At 45.4% G+C, this 25,350-nt stretch overlaps 1 protein-coding gene across 1 annotated transcript in view; it reads right to left on the reverse strand.

Moving 5' to 3' along the window:
* The window catches only part of ARHGAP17 (Rho GTPase activating protein 17), an 88,474-nt gene that overhangs the window by 38,981 nt on the left and 24,143 nt on the right, over positions 1–25,350 (reverse strand). The window contains exons 2-7 of the mRNA XM_044915644.1: positions 14,936–14,975; positions 11,517–11,621; positions 5,600–5,673; positions 4,576–4,687; positions 4,242–4,318; positions 726–837 (exon numbers count right to left, since the gene is read on the reverse strand). Coding sequence (XP_044771579.1) covers positions 726–837; positions 4,242–4,318; positions 4,576–4,687; positions 5,600–5,673; positions 11,517–11,621; positions 14,936–14,975 — 520 coding nt within the window. The remainder of the gene's footprint in view (positions 1–725; positions 838–4,241; positions 4,319–4,575; positions 4,688–5,599; positions 5,674–11,516; positions 11,622–14,935; positions 14,976–25,350) is intronic.

Genomic DNA, 25,350 nt, shown 5'->3' on the forward strand with positions numbered 1-25,350 from the left:
TAAATAAATAAATAAATAAATAAATAAATAAATAAATAAATAAATAAAATCTTTTAATAAAATACAATTTTAAAAAATTATTTTAAATAATCTCTACACTCAATGTGGGGCTCAAACTCACAACCCTGAGATTCGGAGTTGCATGCTCCATTGACTGAGCCAGCCAGGCGCCCCTATTTGTGCACTGTTTTAATTGCTGTAACTTTATATGTTTTGCTATGGTTTTTTCCCATCCTTTTTTTCCCACCTATTCTTTATTTTAAATAAGCTCGGACATTTTTGTCATTTTAAAAAACATCCTACTTGAATTTATTTTATTTTTTTAAAGATTTTATTTATTTATTTATTTATTCATTCCGGGGGGGGGGCACGAGTGCAGGGGGGAGGAGCAGAGGGAGAAGCAGACTCTCTGTTGAGCAGGAAGCCCGATGCGGGGCTTGACCTGATCATGACCTGAGCCGGAGGCAGACGCTTAACCAACTGAGCCACCCAGGCACCCTCTACTTGAATTTTTTTAAAGAATGTTTTATTCTGATTATAAACTAATGCAGGGTCTTAGAAAATAAAGAAAGAAGGAGAAACTAAAACCCACGTTTCCTATCATTCAGAGTATTCTGATAGGACTTGTGTAAAACACTAAATAATCTGCAGTATTTGGCCTTTCATCTGTCATTTGCAGGAACCAGACTGATGCAACCCACATATTTATCAGGGAAGTCTTATACCTTGCACAGTTCTACTTTATTTCCAGCTTCATCCATCTCTTCCTTTAGGGTATCTATTTTTGACGGAAGCCCCTGGAAGTTGGTTCCTGAAGATTTATGAGCCTGGTTCCACCTGCAAAACATGGGGACAACCAGCATCTAAGAACCAGCTGCACATTCTCGACCTTGTAGAGTCAAGGCCCTCAGGGAGACAGACTCTTTCTCCAGAACAGATTCTACCTGGGATAGGCAGCATACCTAGGATGTCAGCGTCTCCTGAGTTTATCCTCCAGGAATGGAAGCAAGCAAAAAGAACCAGGAGCTCCCCGCCATGCCAGGACTCTCGCTCTGAGAGTCTACCACATCTTGTCTCACACACGCCCCACTGCTGGAAATCATGCCGTGAAACCTTTCCCGTAGTGTCCAATTGTGGTATCCTTGCCATGAAACACCTCTGCGCTCTCCTGCTTTGACCTGGAATGTTCCTGTGCCACCGGGAGTCAGTCCCACTCTTGGGTTCCTATGACTCTTCCTGCTACCATCCTCATCTGAGATTACTTCCAGCGAGTAAAACCTAGAACTTTGGTCAAGCAGCTAGCAATCCATAGCTAGGAAAGCACTTGTAGAATTAAAAACAGTTGTTAGAATTAATATTCTAAACACCAAATTTATAGCAAATCTGAAGCATAATGTGGAATATTTACATTCCCTTTACAGTAGGTCAGAAGGACTGAAAAAAAGGTTATATCATAGCAAGAGTAGGGGAGTGCAGGGGGGGATAATAATCTAAAACAATTTCTGTGTGCTTTGACCTTCTCTTTGAGTATGGATTATGTCTGCTATTCTGGAAAGTTCCAGCAGTGTAAATGTAAACATGGATATTACAGAGATGAAAACCCATGCTAGCAACTCATCAACCTTCCCAGCTGCTGCACTGCCCCCCCCCCAACATTACGCTCTGACTTCTCTCCAGTTCCTGATGTGAGGCACTCCTCCAAAGCGGGGCTTCGGCAAGTCTGCCAAAGCTAAGCTTGGCAATGCTGTGTAGTGTGGACAGAGCATGGACTTCAGAGTCGGACATGCTCGGGTTTGAAGCCTGGCTCTCCCATCACTAGCTGTGTGACCTTGGGCAATGACTTAACCTCTCTGTGCCTTAGTAATCTCATCTGTAAAAAGAAGATAACAAACACGGTCTGTCTTGCAGAACCATCATAAGGAATCAGGGAGAGAACAAATATATATATATGTATGTGTATGTGTGTGCAGATAATATCTGCCATATAATGGATTCCTACTTAGAAAATAAGCAGTAATTAGTCATTAGCTATGATCATTTTCCTCCAGGAAAGAGCCACAGGAATAACAAAAGAAGAAATATTCCACTGTTCGTTTCTCTAATACCTGCTTTGATTGGTTAAGTGAACAGGACCATGAATGCAGATCAAGAATCCGTGTTGAAATCCCTTCCAGGATACAGGTACTGTAGATGTAAAATTTCTGGCAGATAAGCATCTATAATGTCACTCAACCAACTACAGTGAGGGAGCATTCTTGGCCTCATTTAATTAACCATTAGAACACACTTCCTTATCTGGAGCAAAAAAAAATCGACCTCAGGGTGGCCTCTACTCCTGGTCCTGACCCAGAGGATTCTAATCACAGGTGTACACGTGACGAGGAGACAAGACGGTGGACTTTAAGACAGACTCCTAGCCCAGACGTTTATCACCTCGGAAGCATGAAGTAAGTCATGTGGGTAACTCTGTGCAGGTTCCTCCATGATCCATAAACGAAGTCTCTTCTCGAGAGGAAGGGGTGTTACCTAACCCACTGACCCGTTCCCTCTCCAATCCTCACCGAGGGGCTTCAAACCCGAGCATGTCCGACTCTGAAGTCCATGCTCTGTCCACACTACACAGCTCTGCACTTAGTACCTAGCATGGAGTCTGACACAGTAAGCACCCAACTGCGATCTGTCAAAAATATGAATGAGCAAATGAACAGAAACGGGTGGAGGAATCAAACAAGCCGATGTACCACGTATGGAGCTCAATGCCTCGCACGTGGCACGTGGCACGTGGCAAGTGTATGGTCAGTGGTGGCAATTATTTTTACCATGTAGCTAATTCCTAGATGTACCTTTTATGATCTCAACATTTCTTTTTTTTTTTAATGATCTCAACATTTCTTAAATCAGGACATGTCTTAACAAGGGATTTGTACACTGAGTGGAGTGGTGTTTCTCCCCCCGACCAAAAGTAGGTATTAAATCAGTGGTGCATAGATACTCAGTGGTATCTTAGAAATGAGGAAAGGCTGCATTGTAGAATCGCTACTGACGTTCTAAATCTGCAATAAAAAACACGTGACAGGAGAAGCTCGGGAAATGATGGCTGTCTCTCCATATATTTGCCAAAGAGAAATCATCATATCCATTTCACAGGACTGCAATGAGAACAAACTTACAAAATAAATAAGTCACAGAGATGAAGAGCGCAGCATAGGCAATACGGCCAATAATAATGTTAATAACACTGTACGGGGACAGATGGTGACCACACTTATTGTGATGAGCACTGAGCCACGTACAGAATTGTTGAATCAATGTTGTGCACCTGAAATTAATACAACATTGTGTGCCAATTATTCTTCAATAATTAAAAAAAAAAACCAGAGAGCTAACAACAAAGCCACTTTTTTTTAATAAAGTTTTATTGGAAGACAGCCACACTTTCATCTACTTATGGTCCAGGGCTGTTCCTGTGCTGCATCAGCAGAGTTGAATGGCTGTGACAGGGACCACCTCGGTTGCAATGCTGAAAATATTACTATCTGGCCCTTTACAGAAAGTTTAGCAACCTTGTGATAAAGTCTGAGAAAGGACGGGGCCAGGGGCGGCTGCCTCCATATTCCCCACTCTCATCCGAGGAGAAAGCCACGTAAGTCACTGATACAAATGCCCTTGGGGACAGAGCTAGGCTGGAGTCCTGCCACGAAGCTCTGCAGACCGTCCGTCAGGCATCAGCCCAAAAGTCAGCAGCCCTCTGGGATGGTTACTTAGTTTTATGGGAGTTTCTCCCTCTTGAGCGCAGCATTCGATTATGAAAGTATCATAACCACATGGCGTCTGGACGTGGCAGGACCCTCAGAACTGCTAAGATCACAGATCTATTTATTCCTACAGTCCCCTATCCTAGCAACAAACACTCAGAACTGTCTGCCACTGATCCCTCTCCCCTTAAAACACTTACTTAGGTTTCTTTCTTTACCTTTTTTTTTTTTTCTGTCTCCCTTTACTGCTGGTTCACTAAGAACAGGATATTCTAACATCATCCCCATTGCCACGCTTGGGAGAATGAGCCCTAAAAAGCAGGTGTAAGTGGGCGTGACTTGGTCTATGGGTCAGGTGCATGAATCTGGAAACCTGCATCTTGTCCACCGAGTGGCCTTTCTCTCATCTGTGCTGGGGACAAGGACGGTTGCTGGGGGAGTGACAATAATACTGCATTATTGGTTATTTTTGCAGCTCTACCTTACCTGGCTCTGACCGAATCCCAGTCCAACACCAATTTAGCGAGCTGTTTCCTCTGTTTCTGGATGTTGGGAATCTCCATCTAGAAAGAACATACCACATATCCAATGGCATAAGCTTTGGGGTTTTAAACTTAACATTCGAACGGGCAATATTTATTCAATTTTTTTTTTCCTCTTAGGCATAGGATTTTGTACCCTCAACTTATTCCCCTTATTTCCAAAAAGAAGCTATGTCAAAGCCACTGGTCACTGTTAAACTTGTAGACATAAGCAAACCATTCACCACACAGCCCACACTAGTTTTGGCTCTTCTATGCCGTCCGGCAAAAGCACCCACCTCTGCTATGCTGCCCAGAGGTTCCACGATCTCTCTCTCAACAAAGACTTCATGCTGAGCAAGTTCTAGAGCCAGCTGATTCTCGGCATCGCCACACGTCTCCAGCATCTTCCTTTAAAAACACAAGACACCCCACAACAAGCATATGGTCATTAAATCAGGTGCCTCATTACCATACTGGGCCAGTTCTGCTCTCTACATGATGGAAACACATTAGGGGGCTGCACAGTAGAACCTCAAAAATGTTGTAAGTTTTGGGCATCACCAAAAATGTGAGTCCACAGACTTATGCTTTAAAATGAAAAAGACTGTTCATGTGCATTACCAAATGTGTCTTATGCCTCTGTTAAATTGATAACTATCTTGCTAGATTCATGTTTCATCTGTTGTTGTACAAAATAGTATATTTATATAGCCAAAGAATCTGTTTTTTACTTTTTTTAAAGATTTTATTTATTTGAGAGAGAGAGCATGAGAGACAGAGAGAGAGAGAGGGAACACAAGCAAGGGGGGAGGGCAGAAGGAGAGGGAGAAGGAGACTCTCTGCTGAGCATGGAGCCCAACATGGGGCTCGATTCCAGGACCCTGGAATCAGGACCTGAGCCGGAGGCAAACGCTTAACCGACTGAGACACCGAGGCGCCCCTAGGAAGTGACTCTTAAGGACCAGAAGGGGCTGGTCAGAGTTTGTAAACCTGAGTCAACAGCTGGAACAGGGAAGGGGTTTGTTCTTTACACCCAAGCTCAGGAGAATAAAAATTGACCCTATCAATGACTTTTGCTCGCAGCCCTTTCAACCCATCTCCAGCCTTGCTCCTACTAAATGGAAGATTCTCTACCATCCCAATGGCCCGGACCCCACTTTTTCCCCACAGAGACTGCGCTGTTCTCCCGGGGGATGAGCCACGCCATCACGCTCATGGTCCTTCTGTCACACAGACAGCTGCCACACACCCCACCTGCCCACCCACTCCCACTGCCCCGCAGGGCACAGAGCTCTCTCCCTAAAAGCAGCTGACTCTTACCCCAGCAGAGACTCTTCCAGTTGAGTCGATGCTTCTTGCATGTTCTGAGCGAGAGCGGTCAGAGGGAGTTTTTTCTGGAAGGCAGAAGACAGTGTGTTGGTTGCACTATTATGCCCCAAACTTACAACATTTAGAGATTCTCGATGACCTGCTTCAGGTCACCCTTCAGGGATTTCTCCTCCAGGCAAACTGCACAGGTAAGAGACAGCCTGTCTGGGTTCCGATTCTGGTCTCGAAGGTAGAAGCTATGGGACCTCTGTATCCGCGTCCTCATGCCTGGATGACACAGACGCATGGTAATAGTGCAGGTGTCCTAGGGCTGTCCGTCTACGGGGATATTCAGTGTCAAGTGCCCAGCACATGGTAAGTGCTCAGTAAGTGCTGACTGCTAGTATTATTGTTGTGGCTGCTGTTAGCTGTTATTTTTATTTTTATTCATTTATTTATTTATTTTTTAAGATTTTATTTATTTATTTGACAGAGAGAGACATAGTGAGAGAGGGAACACAAGCAGGGGGAGTGGGAGAGGGAGAAGCAGGCTTCCTGTGGAGCAGGGAACCCGACGCGGGGCTCGATCCCAGGACCCTGGGATCATGACCTGAGCCGAAGGCGGATGCTCAACAACTGAGCCACCCAGGTGCCCCAGCTGTTATTTTTAATTAATCAAGTGCATGCTGTGTCCCAGACACTGGGAACAGAAGACACAGACTTTGCTCTCTGATGATCTTAACAAATAAGCACAATAAAATGCTCAATTTCAAAAACTTTTGCTAGAATACTCTCTTTTTTTAAGATTTATTTATTTTGAGAGAGAGAGAGAGAAAGAGAGTGGGGGCAGGGGCCAGAGGAAGAGGGAGAGAGAGTCTTAAGCATGTGCTGAGCCCGACACAAGGTTCCATCTCACGACCTTGAGATCACGACCTGAGCCAAAACCAAGAGTCAGTCACTTAACCGACTTTGCCACCCAGGCGCTCCTAGACTACTCATTCTTAAACTGGCTCTTAATTTGGCTGTAATCATAACTATATAGCTTCAGTTAAGTATCTAAAAGTATCTGGCTAAAGGTCTAAAAAAGTTTTTTTAAGGTATTTAAGCACAAAGCCATGCACTTTCCTATCAGAGATTTGTTGTTCCACTGGAAATGACCATAAGGATCATGTGATTAATGTTCTACTTGTCCAGTCAAGGAACCTGAAGCCCAGGGAGGTCAGGTGGACTGGCCGGGCACCCCAGTGAGGGGCAGCAGAGCCAGACCTCCGTGCCCACGGCCTGAGCCTCAGGTCAGCACCTTCCCACCCCTGGCTGATGGCTCATCTCAGAATACGGGTAGAAGGGGCCTGGAAAGTACCAGGGGTTGGCGATAACACACAATCTGTTAACAAAAAAAATGGGTTCAGGGCTGCAGTGCTCCACTGCTCCACGTGGTTTTGACTCCCCAGTAGAAAGGGCCCTCATGGCAAAGACGCAGGGTACATCCTGCTGTGGCGTTGTTGAGCCTTGACCTCTCGCACGTCACCTGCCTTCCCGCTTTCAGGGGGCTCCATGCAATACAACGGGCACCGCATTTGCTTGCATTGTAGAGAATATCTCTGGAAGGCTATACAAGAAACTACCAGCACTGGTCACTCTGGAGAAGGCAGCAGGGTGCCTGGGGAACAGGACCGGGAGAGACCTCGCTTTATGTTCTTCTGTATGTACTGGATTTTGATCATGTAAATAGGCAGCCTATTCGAGACAGTATATTGAAATGCAGAGATAAATAACAACAACTATATTTACCCATCTCTTGCCTTCTCAAGTTGTTTTCAAATAAGTAAATAACAGGCTTCACCTGCCCCACCTGCCCCACCTGCCCCTCAGTTTCTACACTTCCAGACCAGGAAGAGAGGAGAAAACGGGCAGCGTGCCTTGATCATAGTGAGGGTAATTCATACATTTTCGTAAGGCTGCCTGCCTTTTTTTTTTTAAGATTTATCTTATTTTAGAGAGAGAGAGTGAGCACGTGAGCAGGGGTGGGAAGGGGCAGGGGGAGAGGGAGAGAGAATCCCAAGCAGACTCTACTGAGGGCAGAATACAACAGGGGTCACGACCCCGAGACCACGACCTGAGCTGGACGCTCAGCCGACTGTGCCGGCCAGGAAGCCCAGTAATGCTGCCTTCTGGAGGGAATTTAACTCTAGGATAAATGTAATAATCGGGAGAAATATACTTTGTGCAACTCTGGAGCTCTGGACAAAAAGAAATCATAAAAGAGGAGTCTCCATTGCAAGTATCATTCAAGTTCCCAGCTATAAACAGCCTTGCGGTTTCCAGGCTCTGACCCCAAAGCCACAACAATCCTGTTTCCTGATGTATACAAATAAGGATATTCCACTTATTTAACCCCGTGCTCCTTGATGAAGATGCTGTCTACCGTCGCCATGCTCCTCCACGAACACGGCTAAGCACTTCCTAGGCACCGACAGCTTTTTTATCACCAGGGATTCATTTAAAAAGTTCTAACGTCTGGGGCGCCTGGGTGGCTCAGTCGTTAAGCGTCTGCCTTCGGCTCAGGTCATGATCCCAGGGTCCTGGGATCGAGCTCCGCATCGGGCTCCCTACTCAGCGGGAAGCCTGCTTCTCCCTCTCCCTCTGCCCCTGCTTGTGTTACCTCTCTCGCTATGTTTCTCTCTCTGTCAAATAAATAAATAAAATCTTTAAAAAAAAAAGTTCTAACGTCATAATTTATAAAATACCTGCCAACTGCACAAAAGGCAGGCACTCCAGGTCTCACGTGATGCACGGCAGAAGCTCTGCTGTGTCCATGTCTTGGGCTGAGAAGACTACCCCCTCCAAGTCTTGCCTCTGCACATGCATGGGAGCCTCTCGTGGGGCCTTTGGGGGCTCCTCCTGTGTATTCTAGAGCCCTAGAGGCTGCCGCCATTTTCTCCGCATTGTACGACCTCTGTGGTCGCCTACCTCCTATCGTTTCTATGGTGACTGCCCCTCCCATGTGCACAGTGTAGACAGCCGCAGAGTTCTGTCTTTGGCTCTTCTGTTCCAGGTTGGAAAAGGAAGCCTCAGGCATTAGGTTTTAGAACTGAAGGCCAGGCACCTTTGCCCCCGCTGCCTAGAATATGCCCATCACCTGCCGCTCATTGCCCTCCTTTATGGCTGGACCACCACCTCCTCCAGGCAGCCTCGCCTGACTACCTCTCTCCTCCCGTGATGCCCATTCTTGATCCTCCCATGGTATCCTGTGCACACTTTGTTACACATGTCATTTTATAATGATCCCTTTGTGTGTCTCTCCCCACCAGGCTGTGAGCACCTTTAAGGTGGAGACTATCTCGTCTTCATTTTCTATCTCTAGCACTTGTACATAGTAGGTATTTTTTTTTTTTTTTTTTTTAAAGATTTTATTTATTTATTTGACAGAGAGAGACACAGCGAGAGAGGGAACACAAGCAGGGGGAGTGGGAGAGGGAGAAGCAGGTTCCCCGCAGAGCAGGGAGCCCGATGCGGGACTCGATCCCAGCACCCTGGGGATCATGACCTGAGCCGAAGGCAGTCGCTCAACCGACTGAGCCACCCAGGCGCCCCCATAGTAGGTATTTGATAAATACTCGTTTAATTTGTTTTTATGGAGTATGTGGGACACCTAGGTTGTGTCTTCCAGCGGTCAGAGGGAGCGACCAGATATAACAACGTGAAGGACAAAGGCACAGAGAGGAAGCGGGAGACACTGGGACTGTCAGGGGAAATGGGGTCAGATTATGAAGGGCTTGTCATGCTGAAGAGCTTGGACTCTAATCCTGCCAATGGGAAGCAGCCAGCACCCCTCAAAGAGGCACCACGGGCATCAGGGGCCACTTCCGGTGTGAAACTATCCCTCCAGGCACCGCAGAATGTTCGGCATCTCGGTCCCCTCCCTCCAAACACCAGTAGTGTCTCCCAGGTCCTACGGCAACCCAAAATGTCTCCACATATTTCCAAATCTCCCCATGGGTGTAATTCTGGTCCCTCTGGAGAACCACGAAGCTAAGACTTTTTTTCAGGCAGGAGGATGAGAGTACTGATGTGTATTTCAGAACATTCTGGTGATCTGGCTGGAGACACGCTGGAAAAAAAAGGAACCAGAGGCAGGAATTGAAGCTCAGGAGGTGACCACACCATCCAGGTGAGAGGTAATCAGGTTCTGCTTTAAGGTGAAGGTGGCAGAGATGGAGCGGAGGTGAGGAATTCAAAAGATACTCACAATCACAGGACTTGCTACTCAAGCAGCTATGGGAGGGTGAGGATAAAAGGAAAGGGAATGTAAGGTAACCCTACAGTTTCTGGCTTGCATAATAGGGTGGGTGGAACTTAAGAGTCAACACAGAAGGAAGAACTAGTTACACACACTAAAATAGACATCTAGGGAAGGAAGTGTTTTTGCTTGGTTGAAATGGTTTAGATGTCCCTGGCATAAACACATCAGCTAGAAGCCATGAGAACAGAGGAGGTGGCCCAAGGAATGTGGCTGGGGGAATACGGAGGAGGACAGAGCCTTAGGGCACCATGTGAAAAGGGTAGGTAGAACAGAAGCCGTGGCAAGAGAAGGAGAGGAGCCGTGGGGACAGGACCAGGGGACTGGGTCTGGTTCTGCGGGACTGGACCTGCAGCAGGCATTCCTGCCATCGTGGGTGCATACAAAGCTCCACTCTTTGGTCTCTACCTACTGCAGCCAACTAAGTATTGCACAAGAGAGGAATAACCCTGTTGTCTAGACATCCCAGAAATGTCTGTAAGGAAATATAAAAGAAGGGCGACACAGATCATCTGCATGCTGGTTCTTCGTTGTGAGACATCCGGTGACAGACAAAGCACTTTGGCAAATCATAGCTGCCCCTGAAACTATCACCTTAATGGCACGTGGGCTTCCGAGGGTTAGCGTATGCTCCTGAGCTAGGATCTCGGAAACCCAAGGATGGGACTGGCCCACGAGCACTGCTGCTGGTGGCACAGGAGTCGGATGCTTTGACCAAATGGACACATTCGATGGTTCTCCTGGAGTGCATCCCTCTTCTCTCTACGACAGCATCCTGATTTCTCTTAGGGATCCACCCCGGTCTCAGTAAAGCCCGTGAGCTGTAGGTAGCTCTGCAGCCCACGCTCTAAGGCTGGGCCCTGATTAGCTTAACCAACCAGCACATCCCATCTCCTCACCAACCTCGCCCCTGCCCACGGTGATCAGGGTGGAATGGGAATGTTCCGGAATGGGAAATATGGCTCAGTACGGACCAACGCAATGGAAGGTGGTTTCTACCTGCCAAGGACTTGGAAAAAGAAGATTTCCCACTCCATTAAGAAAACTACTGGAAGACACACTTTCTATTCCTGCCGGACACGCACAAGGAAGCAAGTAGCCCATGGAAGCTGCTGGTAGCCAACCCGCGACCATGAGAGGAGCCCATTTAGGGATAAAGCAGACACTGAAGAAGGCAGAAGGGACAGAAGAAAAGAAAGTGGGGTTTTGGTTACACCACTGAAATGCTAGCCCAAGCTTCACCTCAAGTCCACCCCAGCTTCTGGACGTTTCGGTCAGTAAGCCAATAAATTATGTCCATTTTCTAAGTCCATTTAAGACAGGCTTTCAGCTTTTTTGCCATTAAAGCATTCCTAACAGACATCTCCATTGTCTTATCAACGACAAATGGCTCATTGAGTCTTTAAAAGCACCTGGAGAAAATTCAGTGTGAGCAGGGCTTTCAGCTCAGCAATGTCTTAAGCACAAAAGAATGTTCTGGTCAGGCAGGCGTCACAAGAGTAAATGGCGATATAAGGTACAAATCTGCAGGCAACAGCTGCTCCTGCCTGAGAAAAACCAAGGGTCTGCAGGGTGCAAAGCCTCACCGAGATGCAAGAACGACGGCCCTGGGTCACACCCGCTACTCACGTATCTCCTCTCGGTGTCGGTCCCATGCTGGCCCTGGAAACATGCTGTCAGACGCTTGTGCGAATGGTGGCACACTGACCGAACCGTGTCCAGGCGCCGCTCGATCTGACAAAACAGAGACAAACGAGCCATTTGCAGGGGCTGAAGAACACACCCAGCCTCTTCCTTTGTGGCGCCGGCCCGTAGGCAGAAAAAGCATCCCCTGGTCTAAGTGTTTAGCTCTGGGCTGTACGTGGAAATGGTCCCCATTCACTTACACCAGGGGTTCTCATTATTGACATTTGGGGCCAGATAATTCGGGGGGGGGGGCTGTCCTGTGCATTATGGTGTGTTTAGCCTCATCTCTGGCCTCTCCCTACTAGATGCCAGTAGCACCCCATTCCCTGAGGTGTGACAACCGAAGATGTCGCCACACATTGTCCAACATCCCCCCAGAGGGCGAACGCAATAGCCCCTGGTGGAGAGCCTCGACCTCCCTTACACCGAGGGGTTTCAATCTCTCAAGGGCCAAGTCTGCGCACAGGGAGGGAGCGGAGTCCGGACTAAAACCTCCTATCAGAAAGAGTGGCAGCAGCCGAGTTACACACCACAGGGCCAGCAAAGCCCCGGCTCCAGCCTGCAGGAGTGCAAATGAACACCTCAGGCCCAGGCCCACTGCCAAGTGGAAAAAGCCACAGGGACGTTCAGAAGCGACCTCCTGCAGACAGCGACAGTGCCTTCTGCGCACAGGACATCAGGCTGAAGGATCAAAATCAATGTTCCACAATTTCCACTCAAGGTCAGTGTCTTCAGAATGATTCCTTATTGGGTTTAGGGTGGGTTGTTGGCTTTGTTTTTGTTTTCAATAAACCTCTAAAGCAGAAGGGACAGCCAACAGTAAGAAACACTGACTTAGGGGACCCATGCATTACGATTTAGTTTCCCAAAATATTACTGCTGGGATATGGCTGTTTATGGCAAAGAGAGCTGCTTTTCACAAGAAGGAATGCCAAAAATGTGTATTCTGATGACTCATTAAGACCGAGTGCAGGCCCTTAGGGATGCTTTCTATTTTAAAGAAAAATCAACAAATTCAAAGCAGAATGCTTTTTTACCCCACAACGTTTTACCCAGTGATATGGTTCTGTGCTTCTTTCTTGAAGGTCCTCACTGCCCCAGCAGCTTTTCTTCAGAGCCAAGGCCCGACCACCAGGACCCTGATCTGGCAGGCATAAAAGGACCAGATGCCCCATCACCTCCCCCTAATCTTATAATGACCGGATTTTAAAACATTGGAAAACGAATACACACTCTTTATTTGCCATGAAAACAGGTAAAATCAAAACCAAAACCAAAACCAAAACAACCCCTCCCCCCCAAACTCCATTTCACTTTGATTCTGATTTCTACTAGAAAACTGTCAAGTCCATAGGGATGGGGACCTTGGTCTGTTTTGTTCACTGATTTCTCCTGAGTGTCCAGAACACTGTCTGGTTCACGAATGGAAGGTGCTCATTTAATATTTGTTGAAAGGACAAATATGTATCAAGTTCCCGTGCCAGGTATTACAAAAACAACAGTAAATAAGTTGTGCTTCTTGCCAGGATTCATAGCCTCCCAGGGAAACTCCACATGAGCAAAATGAACTTACTTATGAGCAAAAAAACAGGCAAGATAGAGCCTCTTGAACTGATCTAAGTGGCAGGAGGATACAGAGCAAGTAAAGGGAAGTTTCACACCAGAAACAAACAAATCTCCGTGGCTTATCCCTCGTGCTCTCCTGTTTAACCCATTAACTCCTGCTAATAACCCAAAGGGGTGGATACAGCCATTATCCTCATTTTAGTGAAGTGGAAACTGAGGCACTTGGGTTTAGGGTGGGTTCAGTAAATCCCTGAGGCCACAGAGCAAGTCAAGGGCAGACCTGGGTAGGGAGGCTCCAGACTGCATACTTTCACCCATTACTCTCCTTCTTTATAGTCAAAGAAGGGGAAAACATCTGTAGCAATGATGGCAGATGTGGAGTAAGTATCCGTGTCATGAAATGAGGTGTTCCTAGAAACCGGCGAACTCTTGGGGCCCCAGTGGATGCTTGTCCCTCAAGCGCAGACAGTTGCCGCCTGCCTTCCACGGGAACTTTGCCGTCCTCGAACTGCCTGCGAGGCCCCCTGGCCGCATCTTGGGGCTTCAAGGATTCAATGAAATCGTGTCTATTACTGGTGTGGGATGTGGGAGACAGAACACGGGCGTGAAAACCCAGTCGAGTTAAAGGTTAACTAAGACCGAACAACATTGCTGGAAGTCTGAAAATGAAGTTGAAATACGTGGTAAAAGCCAGTGAGGAAATATTATTAAGAATATGATTGTCTAATAAATCTGGGGGAAAAAAACCCTAATCCTTAATAAAGACTTCTGGTCCTTTAAAAAAAAGGGGGGGGGGCTCTTAAAATCTTGTACCTGTGGCTGGCTGTCATAATCAAGAAGGATGTTCTGACATGGGGTGGTACAAGTAACATTCTTCTAAACTACACTGGTTCCTTCTCTCCCTAGGGAGAGACGGGGGAGTCACCTGGGAGCGGATCTTTGGTCTTCAGGGGTCAAGTGCACACACCTGCTGTGGGTTATGGAAATGACACGAGCAAGAAGGCTTCAGAGAAACCTCAGTACAGGAGGGGCTCTGTCCTTCCCGGTGCGCTCTGAGGTGGCGGGGACGCAGGGGGGCTGAGGTTGAGCGAAGGCATGTGTATAAAGGGTCCAGGCCTTCTGGGAGAAACTCACAGCCCCAAAGTTTGGGAAGCCTGTTGAGAGGTAAGTGCAGCGGCCCTGGCTGAGGTCCCCACAGGAAACACCCCTCCCTACGGAGAGGAAAAGACGTCCAGGTGGATGACAGGCCACCTCAGGGCCTCAGAGTGGTTCCACCAGATCTGGTCACTGTCACTGAGACTCTAAGTCCCTGGGGACCCAGCTCAGCCCAGAACTGGAGAACAATAGCGTGAGAGGGAAGAAGAAGTGGAAACTCTAGGTTGGAGCCAGTGGGGCCCTCTGCTGCCACTGGCCGGGCCCGTGCCATCAAGGACGCCATCCCAGCAGTGAACGACGGTCCCTCCGCCTGCCCGGGACCCATGACCAGGCCGCAGTGCCACTGGACCGGCCAGGCCAGACAGGTCCCTCCCCAAACCCCACCCCAACACCTGGCACTTGAAAGCAGGACTAGCCCCATTTGAACTTCAGAACATGACACCAAAGTTTCCGATCCCCTTTTTATCACCATGCAACCCAACTGCTTTTCTTTCCCGCTCAGAATCATGCGGATCAATTTTATTCTGTTTCAGAGAATACATACACACATCCACTTCAGTTCTCACCTACGAGGTTTGGTTTGGTTTGGTTTGGTTTTCCTCTTTAAACAAAGTACTTGAAAAAGATTTTTATTTTGTTACCTGTAACAGATCTTCACTGAGGACTTCTGTTTTCTCGGCTCTGTGGGAGAGGGAATCAAAAGTTCAGAGTTAGGAATCCAGAAATGCAAAGCAACTCAGGAAATTCAATAATTCTCATCCTGGAGTTTAAAACAAAATGGGCAGGAATGAATGATAACGTGGGGAGAAACTCCACCGATGTTGACATCAGAGGGCTGCTTAAGCAAAACCAAAGAAAAACCAAAGTTTGCAGAGAATAGCAACCCCAAACAAGAGCCAAGGATCGAGACCAGTTGCTCCCCGACTTGGGCTATACAGAATCCCTGGCAGGGGGGTGGGAGGGGGGTAGTGTGCTGACGTAAAATGCCAGTTTCTGGGACTCACCTCTATTCTAATTCAGCAGGTCCAGAGCAAGATCCTGCTGCATTCTGAAGAAGCCCCTTCTGCCCAGAATTCCATGGCCCCAGACCCACAGACCACCCTTTGAGAAAAGCCTGCTTAGAGAATCTTAAACTTCATTTCTTAAAATGATCATTTCTGAGTTGCATCAAACAGGTTCATCACAAATGCAGGAACATGAGTCAACAATACATACTCAAGATAGTAACAACTGAGCATTCCCTCCTTCAGGTATCTCATCCTGCCCTTAAAAAAGAAACAAAGTATTTTCACAGCTTTCCCCCACCCATGCCTTCCAACCACCATTAACTACATTAACTCCGCAGACCTTTCCAGAAAGCCGACCTGCCGTCCAACAATCAGCACAGGAGCATTCAGAGCTGCTTGAGCCTCTGGTGCCAGATCACAGTACTTTCTTAAGAAGACTTTCCTCTGCAGTCCAAAAGGGCAGCATCGTTGCCGTACATAAACCCAGAATGACAGCAACCGAGGCGCCATATTGGGACTTCTGGGTTAAACAGTGACTGAAGCCAAGTCAATGAACATCCCTACCCAAATCCCATCAAAATGAACAAGGAAACTTTTTTTTTTTTAAGATTTTATTTATTATTTGAGAAAGAGAATGAGAGAGAGAGCATGAGAGCGGGGAGGGTCAGAGGGAGAAGCAGACTCCCTGCCGAGCAGGGAGCCCGATGCGGGACTTGATCCTGGGACTCCAGGATCATGACCTGAGTCGAAGGCAGTTGCTTAACCAACCGAGCCACCCAGGCGCCCTGAACAAGGAAACTTTTAAAGGGAAAAGGAAAAGTCTGTTTCAGCCTTGAACGTTGGGGGAGTTGGGGAAAGGGGAAGACCATCAATGAACCAGAATTTTGAAGCCTTTTAATAAGATTTATTGCAGAATGGAAGGCTGCATGATCTTGCCCATGAACGAATCTAATGCAAGAGGAGGAAAAGCCGTTTGGCCAGAAAGTGGATGGGACCCCCTCAGGATGACCTCAAAACACTGCTAAGCTCAGAGCAGTGCCAGCCAGCTGCCTGAAGTGTGGTGGTGCACACCTCCAGCCCACACTTGGGCAATGGCAGGTCAAGTAAAAGCTGGCCTTGTCACAAAGGATTCCAAGACCAGTTGTCACTGCAGTGTCCTCGTTAGCAGAGAGATGCTGATGGCAATGGCTCACACACCAATTTCTGCAGGCAACCAGAACTCTGACCTAACTCTGATACCTCCCAGGTCCACAGGAGCAGAGCCTGGAGATGAGTTCAGGGCCCCAGCTTTCAGAGGAGGCCAACTTTCAACTCATGAACAAGTTCTGCAAGCAGCGGGCCCAAATATGCCATCCCAGCCCTTGCTTGGCATGCGTGGTGCCAGGCATTGTGGAAGCACCAAACATAAGTAGTCAGGCCAGTTAGGTAAGTGGAGCAGGGCCCCAGCTGACTAGGAGCTCAAGCAACCAGCCTCAAGAAGAACCCTGAGGGCCAGCCTCGCAGCTGAGCCCTGCGTTCAGTGGGGAGTCAGCTTGAGATTCTCTCCTCCCTCTGCCCCTCCCCCTGCATGTGCGTGTGTGCACACGTGCTGTCTCTCTCAAATAAATAAACAAGGCTTTTGAAAAAAAAAGATATATTAGATTTCTCTCCAAAATTAATTTTAGAGACCTCCGTAGCTTCACCGTGACCCCTGTTCACCAACAGCCTTGTCCCTCCTCTAGCAACATAGCGCCACTAGATGGTGTCACTTCGGCCTCACCTTCTCTGGCCAGGGCCCTGTATACCTGGGACAGAACTCTGAAATCTCTTCCTTCTGTAAGTACAAGTATACACAGATAAAAGTCCCCAAGGCCTACTGAAACATTCAGAGTTCAAAAGAAGAGATTCAGAGCCAGTAAGTCCTTTGATGAGACAAAATTACTTTAAAAATATAACAGAAGAAGAGGAAAACTTAATTTTAAAATCCCAATGTGGGCCATTAGCAGGTATGAGAAAGTTACTAATAGCGGAGAACCAACTGTGTGCATCTTTTCTCAGCAACTTGTTCAGTGACCTCACACTGGTAATTTGAAATGAAAAATCAAATACAATACAAACAAATGCAAACAATACAAATCAGGGCTTTTTTTTCGGGGAGGGGGGGTCCGAACATTTATGAGCATGGCACTGCAACAGCCATAAAGAAAATAAAGCAAATGTAAAAACAAATTAAGTATTAACTTCAGGAAAAAACAAAAAGTCCATTAGAAAGAGTCATAGTACACTACTATGCTTAGCTGCAAATAATTGATTGGATATAATAATGTAAATATCAAGCAGAAATATATCCAAAAATTGTAATATAACTGTATTGGAAGGATAAGGGAGCAAAAGCAGAGAAAAAAATCACACAAGAGCACAAACCCTCATTCATCATGACAGGAAACCAGTAAGTAATAACTAAAACTTGATAACTTGAAGGATAGCAGTTTACATATTATCTATAAATGTAGATATGAGTGATAAACAGAAATTTGAAAATAGTTGCCTCTGGGGTTGGGCAATTGCACCTGGGAGAGTGGGATTAGTAGAGAGAGAACCACTGTGAGAAATCTTTTACTATTACTTAACTTTTTAAACTACATGTATACATAGTTTCAAATTTTAAAAATGACATGCTTGATATGGTTTCAAGTGATGTGTAACTTCAAGTGAACCATAACTCTAACTTAAAAGGATGGGTCCAACTGCCAATCTGCACAAAAGTATAACAGAACACATACCTCAGAGTATCCAGAATACAAAGCAAATTTGCATAATTTACTGTCCTTTTTTCAAATTAACAACTAAACCCTTTGCTTTAAATTTAGAGGTACTTTACCTAAAAAGCTATCTGGAGGTAGAGATATATATGGAACATATTATATGAAAATGTTAACATATTGCTTAAAATAAATTCAACCTATGTTTCCTGCCTTTGTGGACAATCTATATTACATTGATAAAATTAATTTTATTTTTTAAAGTTTTTTAAAGATTTCATTTATTTATTTGAGAGACAGAGAGAGAGAGAGAGCATGAGCATGGGGGAGGGGCAGAGGGAGAGGGAGAAGCAGACTCCCCACTGAGCAGGGAGCCCCATGCAGGACTCGATCCCAGGACCCTGGGATCGGGACCTGAGTCAAAGGTAGACACTTAACCGACTGAGCCACCCAGGTGCTCTGATAAAATTAATTTTAGAGAGAAATCTAATATATCTTTTTTTCTTTTTCTTTTTTTTTTTAGATTTTATTTATTTATTTGAGAGAGAGAGAGTGAGAGACAGAGAGCATGAGAGGGGGGAGGGTCAGAGGGAGAAGCAGACTCCCTACCGAGCAGGGAGCCCGACGCGGGACTCGATCCCAGGACTCCAGGATCATGACCTGAGCCGAAGGCAGTCGCTTAACCAACTGAGCCACCCAGGCGCCCTAATATATCTTTTTTTCAAAAACCTTGTTTATTTATTTGAGAGAGACAGCACGCATGAACACACGCACATGCAGGGGGAGGGGCAGAGGGAGGAGAGAATCTCAAGCTGACTCCCCACTGAGCGCAGGGCTCGATCTCATGACCCTGAGATCATGACCTGAGCCCAAATCAAGAGTTGATGTTTAACCGACTAAGCCACACAGGCAGCCCCACAATGTATCTTTTTAACCAGATTTAAAAAATTCACCGAAATTATTAAAAATTACCTATTATCAGGAACAATTACTTTACTGAGCTTTACCAGCCTTACAGAGCTATAATTGACAAATAAAACTATATTTATATATATTATATATATGTTTAAAGTGTATAATGTGATAATTCAGTTTGCATATATATTGTGAAATGATTACCCTAATCAGGTTAATGAACACATCCATCACCTTCCACAGTTCCCTTTTTTCTAATAGTAGTTGTGAGAATGCTTAAGATCTACTCTCTTAGCAAATTTCAAGTATATAATATAGTATTATTACAATCCCCAAAGCCTGGATTTCCTTCTTGGAAATAACATGGCTGAATAATATTCCAGGGTGTGTGATGTATGTGTATACATATGTATATATGTATCACACTCACACTCCCCACATATTCTTTATCCATTCATCCATCAACCAACACTTAGGTTGTTTCCATATCTTAGTTATGGTGAATAATGCTGTAATGAAGGCAGGAGTTCAGATATTTTTGAGATACTGATTTCATCTTCTTCAGATATATATTCAGCAAGTGGGATTGCTAGATCATATGGTACCTCTATTTTTTAATTTTCTGTGGAACCTCTATACTGTTTTCCATAATGATTATGTTCTCACCAAAGTATACATGGGTCCCAGTTTCTCCATATTGTCACCAACATTTGCTATCTCTTGCCCCTTTTATGATAGCCATTCTTACAGGTGTGAGGTGATATCTCATTATGGTTTTGATTTGCATTTCCCTGATTATTAGTGACGTTGAGCACCTATTCATATACCTGTTGGCCGCATGTATATCTTCCTTGGAAAAATGTCTAATTAGGTCTTTTGCCCATTTTTAAACCACGTTATTCGCTTTTTACCATTGAGTTGTATGGATTCATTATGTATTTTGGATATTAGCCCTGTATTTATAATTTGCAAATATTTTTTCCCATTCTGTATGTAGGTTGCTTTTTCTTTTCTTTTTTTTTTTTAAAGATTTTATTTATTTATTTCACAGAGCAAGACAGCGAGAGAGGGAACACAAGCAGGGGGAGTGGGAGAGGGAGAAGCAGGCCTCCTGCCGAGCAGGGAGCCCGATGTGGGGCTCGATGTGGGGCTCGATCCCAGGACCCTGGGATCACGACCTGAGCCGAAGGCAGACGCTTAACGACTGAGCCACCCGGGGGCCCCTGTAGGTTGCTTTTTCATTTTGATTGCCTCTTTGCTGTGCAGAAGCTTTTTAGTTTGATGTAGATGACAGTGCCTTTGGGGTCATATCCAAAAAATCACTGCCAAGATGGATGTCAAGGAAATTTTTCCCTATATTTTCTTCTAAGAGATTTATGGTTCCAAGTATTACATTTAAGTCTTTAATCTATTTTGAATTAAATTTTTAGAGTGGTACAAGGTAGGGGTCCGGTTTGCATTCTTTTCCCAACACTATCCATTAAAGAGACTATCCTCTCCCCATTGTGCATTCTTGGTGCCCTCGCCAAAGATTATGTGACTATTTATATATGGATTTATTTCTGGGCTCTCAAATCTTCCATTGATTTATGTATTTTTTTATGCCAATAGCATACTATTTTGATTACGACAGCTCTGTAACATACAGTGGACCCTTGAACAACGTAGGAGTTAGATGTGTCAACCCCTGTACAGTGAAAAATTGGAATATAAATTTTAACTCCCCGAAAGCTTAACTACTAATAGCCCTACTGTTGACCAGAAGCCTCACTGATTAACATATTTTATGTCACCTGCATCATTCACTGTACTCTTAGCATAAATTAAGTTAGAGAAAAGAAAATGTTATTAAGCAAATTGTAAGAAAGAGAAAATACATTTACTGGACTGGACTGTAAAAAATCTGTATGTAAGCTATTCAAACCCATGTTGTTTGTTCAAGGGTCAAGTAGTTTGGAATCAGGAAGCGTGAGGGCTCCAGCCTTGTTCTTTTTGCTCAGGATTATTTTGGCTATTTGGGCCTATTGTGGTTGCATGTGTATTTTAGAAGTATTTTTCTCTTTCTGTGAAAAATGCCACTGGAATTTTGATAGGAACTGTACTGAAAGTGTAGACAGCTCTGGGTGGTATGGACATTTTAATAACATTAAATCTTGTAATCCATGAATACAGGATATCTGGGAAAGATTACTTTTAAGTGACAAATCATGATTCTGGAATGTAATATACAAATTGGGGTGGCTCCTTCACACAAAGATACCCCCACTGGCCTATGCTATCCCTACCTTAGTTTTAGGGAACCACCATTGTCCCTACCTCCAATATGTGGTCCAAATGACTTGATCTTCCTCATCCCCACTGTGACTGATCCAAGGCTCAGCCCTTTGTATGCTGAACTGTTTCAAAGTGTTCATCTTTACCAGAGACCTGGAATTTTTACCCAAGGAAAGTCCAGCCATTATTCAGAATACTGGCCAAGGTGCCCATTCAAAGGATTTATATTAGCCACTTGGCTTTTACTGAAATGTGATTTTTTTTAAAAGATTTTATTTATTTATTTACTTGAGAGAGAGCGAAAGTGAGAGAGCACAAGCAGGGGGAGCAGGCAAAGGGAGAAGCAGGCTCTCTGCTGAGCAAGGAGCCCGATGCGGGACTTGATCCCAGGACTCTGGGATCATGCCCTAAGCTGAAGGCAGACGCTTAACCAACCGAGCCACCCAGGCACCCCATCTGAGATGTGATTTTTGATCAGATTTTAAAAATTCATTAATAAAGCAAAGAGGGGGAGCAACATATTAAACTTTTCAAGGCACCTTACACAGCGATCCAAAAATTTAAAAAATAATACTTGCTAAATCAGATTGTTTTAAATCTGACATTTTGCTATGCGGACCTAAACTTTTTGTATATGGGCCTTTTTTCTGCTTTGTCAGAGCCCTCTTTGTGTCCAGTGTTCTGTGCTTGAAAACACACTTGAATGTTTCCTGTCTGTAACTGGGAAAACAATACGAAGCAGGAAAGCACTTCCCGCCTGCCATTTTACTCTGGGGTTTGTTTTTTCCTATGCACACCACCGTGCAATTTCACGAGTCATTCAAACAAGGCTTATAGCAGGCCGCAGTTTTAATTTCTTTATTACTTTTTGGGAAAGCATAACCTTCTTTCCTCATAATTCCCAAAGCCTCACAGCAGCAGGGCTGTGCAGACCTTGATGTCCCCCGCCCTTTCCCTTGACTGGTTGCGGTAATGGCACATCTTGCAGCTGCGGCTAACAGGAGTCTCACTCAGCTCCCTTGCCAGGCCACGAGAAAACGGAAATGCTTCCAATCTGAAGTAGTTCAGCTCACCAAAAAAGACAGAGATGCTTAAACTAGGACACAGGGTCAAAGGAGAATCTCCAATTGGCCCGACAATTTCTAACTCTGATCGCAGACTGATTTCTGGAGAGGTTTCTGCCATGGCTACACTCAAACGCCCGACACCACGATTGTGAACTGCCGTCCTGTTTCCCAGGATACTGACTATGGCACTCGGGCCACCTGTGTGATGCATTTATTATGGGAGCCACGGAAATCAGTGCTCGAGTCCACACCTCCAATGCATGCCGTGATCTTCCAAGCACTACGCATTACTGACCTCATCCCCGCCAGCCAGAGAGTTCCATAGGGGCAGAGACCAAGTCGATTGTAGCCATCACTCCCCCGGCTCCAGCACCCTTCTTGCTAGCTGCCTGCCACACAGTAGGTGTTTCATAAATATACACTGAGTTACTGAAAAAGTAAAATGGCTGTCCCAACAATAGAATAATGGCTTGAAAAAAAGATCTTCCTAGATTTCAAAAGAGGTAGCAAGTAAAAAAAAATCCAATAGCAGGAGATAGAAAAGCAGACGTATGTGTAGAATTGCCTTCCACAGTAAAATCCACAATGACTAAAATTCAAAGGTGATAGTGCCTTCCAAAGTTAATTTTTTTTTTTAATAAAAAAAAAACCACAGAAAGTAAACTATCCATATTACCAGGGGTCAGCAAACAATAGCCTACAGGTGCAATCTAGCTCACTGCCTATTTTTGTATGGCCAGTAAGCTGAGAATAGTTTTCACTTTAAAATGGTTGGGGGAGGGGCGCCTAGGTGGCTCAGTTGGTTAAGCATCTGCCTTCCGCTTAGGTCATGATCCCGGGGTCCTGGGATCGAGCCCCATGTGGGGCTCCCTGCTCAGCAGGGTGTCTGCTTCTCCCTCTGCCTCTGCTCCTTTCCCCTGCTTGCGCACTCTCTCATTCTGTCTCTCTCAAATAAAAAATTCTTTAAAAAAAATGGTTGGGGGGAAAAACTCAAAAGAGGAATATATAATATGATGCGCGAGAATTACTTGACATTCAAGTTTCCGTGCGCACAAACAAAGTTTTACTGGAGCACAGCCAGGCTGATTGGTTGACGTATTATCAATGGCAGCTTTCAGGCTACAACAGCAGAGCTGAGTTGCTACAACAGAGACCATACAGCCTGTGGAGCTCAAAATATTTACTATCTGGTTGTTTGCCAACCAGTGTGCCAACCCCGGGTGGACACCAGTCACTCTCACAGGGCGTGGTGCAAACCTCGCTAGGAGGGTTTTTGGAATCGCTCCGAGGACTGGTATGTGAGGCGGGGCTGGAGGTATATTCCGTCTTCTTAGACATTCTGCCTCATGTCGGAGAAGCGGCTGCCCCAGTGAACGGGGGTGGCTGACTGTGTTAATACAGTCCAAATGTGGGGCACAGCCCAGTGCTGGTGATGCTGGTGACAGGGCGAGATGAGAAATTATGTCTCGCCTCCACCAACTCACCTCCCCCCAAACCACTGAAATATTATAACCATTGTTTTCTTTCTGATCCCCACTCATAAACATATTTCAGGGCAAGAGCTCAATAAATACAATTGCCTGTGTCAGGCGTCGGCCAACTTTTTCTGGAAAGGCCAAATAATAAATATTTTCGGCTTGCAGGCCACGCCATCGCTGCTATCACTGAACTCTGCCGTTTTAACAGGAAGGTCGCCACAGACAACATAGAAATGAAGGGACCTGGCGATGTTCCAATAAACTTGACTTATGGACACTGACAGGTGAATTTGCAGACATTTTTTTTTTTTTTTTTAAAGTAGGCTCCACATCCAGCATGGAGCCCAACACGGGGCTTGAACTTGTGACCCTGAGGTCAAGACCTGAGCTGAGATCAAGTCACATGCTTAACTGACTAAGCCACCCAGGGGCCCCACGCATTCACATAATTTTCATAGGTCACAAAATATTCCTCTTCTTTTGATTTTTTCCCCAACCATTTAAAAATGCAAAAACTCTTCTGAGCCGATTGGGGCTGGATCTGGCCCGCAGGTCATAGTTTGCTGACCCCTGATCTGTGTACAAGTGAAGTGTGGTTTCCCATGAAGCTTCAAGCCTTTCTAATCACTTACAAATTCTTCTTACTTTGAAGGGGGATTTCTGTGTTTTCCCAGCTCGCTCTTCCGAAGGCAAGAGAAGCTAGCTTTTCAAGACTTCACCAGATTGCTCCTTTCAACCCTTGTAGCAGCTCACTCACCTCTTCCCACTCAGTCCATCTCAACCCAGCGATGGCAAACACACAGCCCGAGAGCCAGCACTAACTTCAAACATCTGTGTCTTCCCGTTGCCCCAGGATCCCAGTGCTGATGGTTTGGGTCGACAAATCCACACGAGAGATGGTAATTCTGTGGGTTTTTCACTTAAATAATCACTTAGATATATCAATTAAAATGAAAAAAAGGGGGGCGTGGAGAGATATTTTAATAAACTGATTTGAAATTCTGGTTACCTGCAAATATCTAAATGCATGTTTGGTAAGTGATATAAACTGTAACCAATCAGTTGAGGAAGCTCAATATTGTCTATGGGGCAACAACACACATGGTCACTGCCTGCAGTGAAATTTATATGTGCAGGGAAATAACATGAGCCAGCCCCACAGCTAAGTGGTGTATTTCATCCTGCCGGGAACCAGATTTTGTGCAACGCTGTCATCTCCTGGTACAAGTGTTTACAAAATCCACTTGAGCCTCTGTGCTGAGTTTGGATAGCTTTTCGTCTGATTTCACAGCAAGCCAGGGGACTGCTGGGTGAGTTTTTCCTGTTCTATCTCATTAGATTAGCTGTCTTCTTAAATTTCTGGGCAGGGATCTGAAGGCTACTTAATTGGATTTTAAAAATAAAGGAACCCTCTGACACTTTATAAATGAAACAATTTGTTACGCATTCCACAAAGCAGTTTAAAAAGTCTTACAAGAGGGTTTATGGAACTCTAAAGGGAAAGTATGGGAAAAGAAAAACAAAAGATTCCCATGCACTACAGTGAAAAGAAAAAGGATATTTATCAGCGGGAA

Source organism: Neomonachus schauinslandi, chromosome 5, assembly GCF_002201575.2.
Source record: "Neomonachus schauinslandi chromosome 5, ASM220157v2, whole genome shotgun sequence".
Lineage (NCBI taxonomy): Eukaryota > Metazoa > Chordata > Mammalia > Carnivora > Phocidae > Neomonachus > Neomonachus schauinslandi.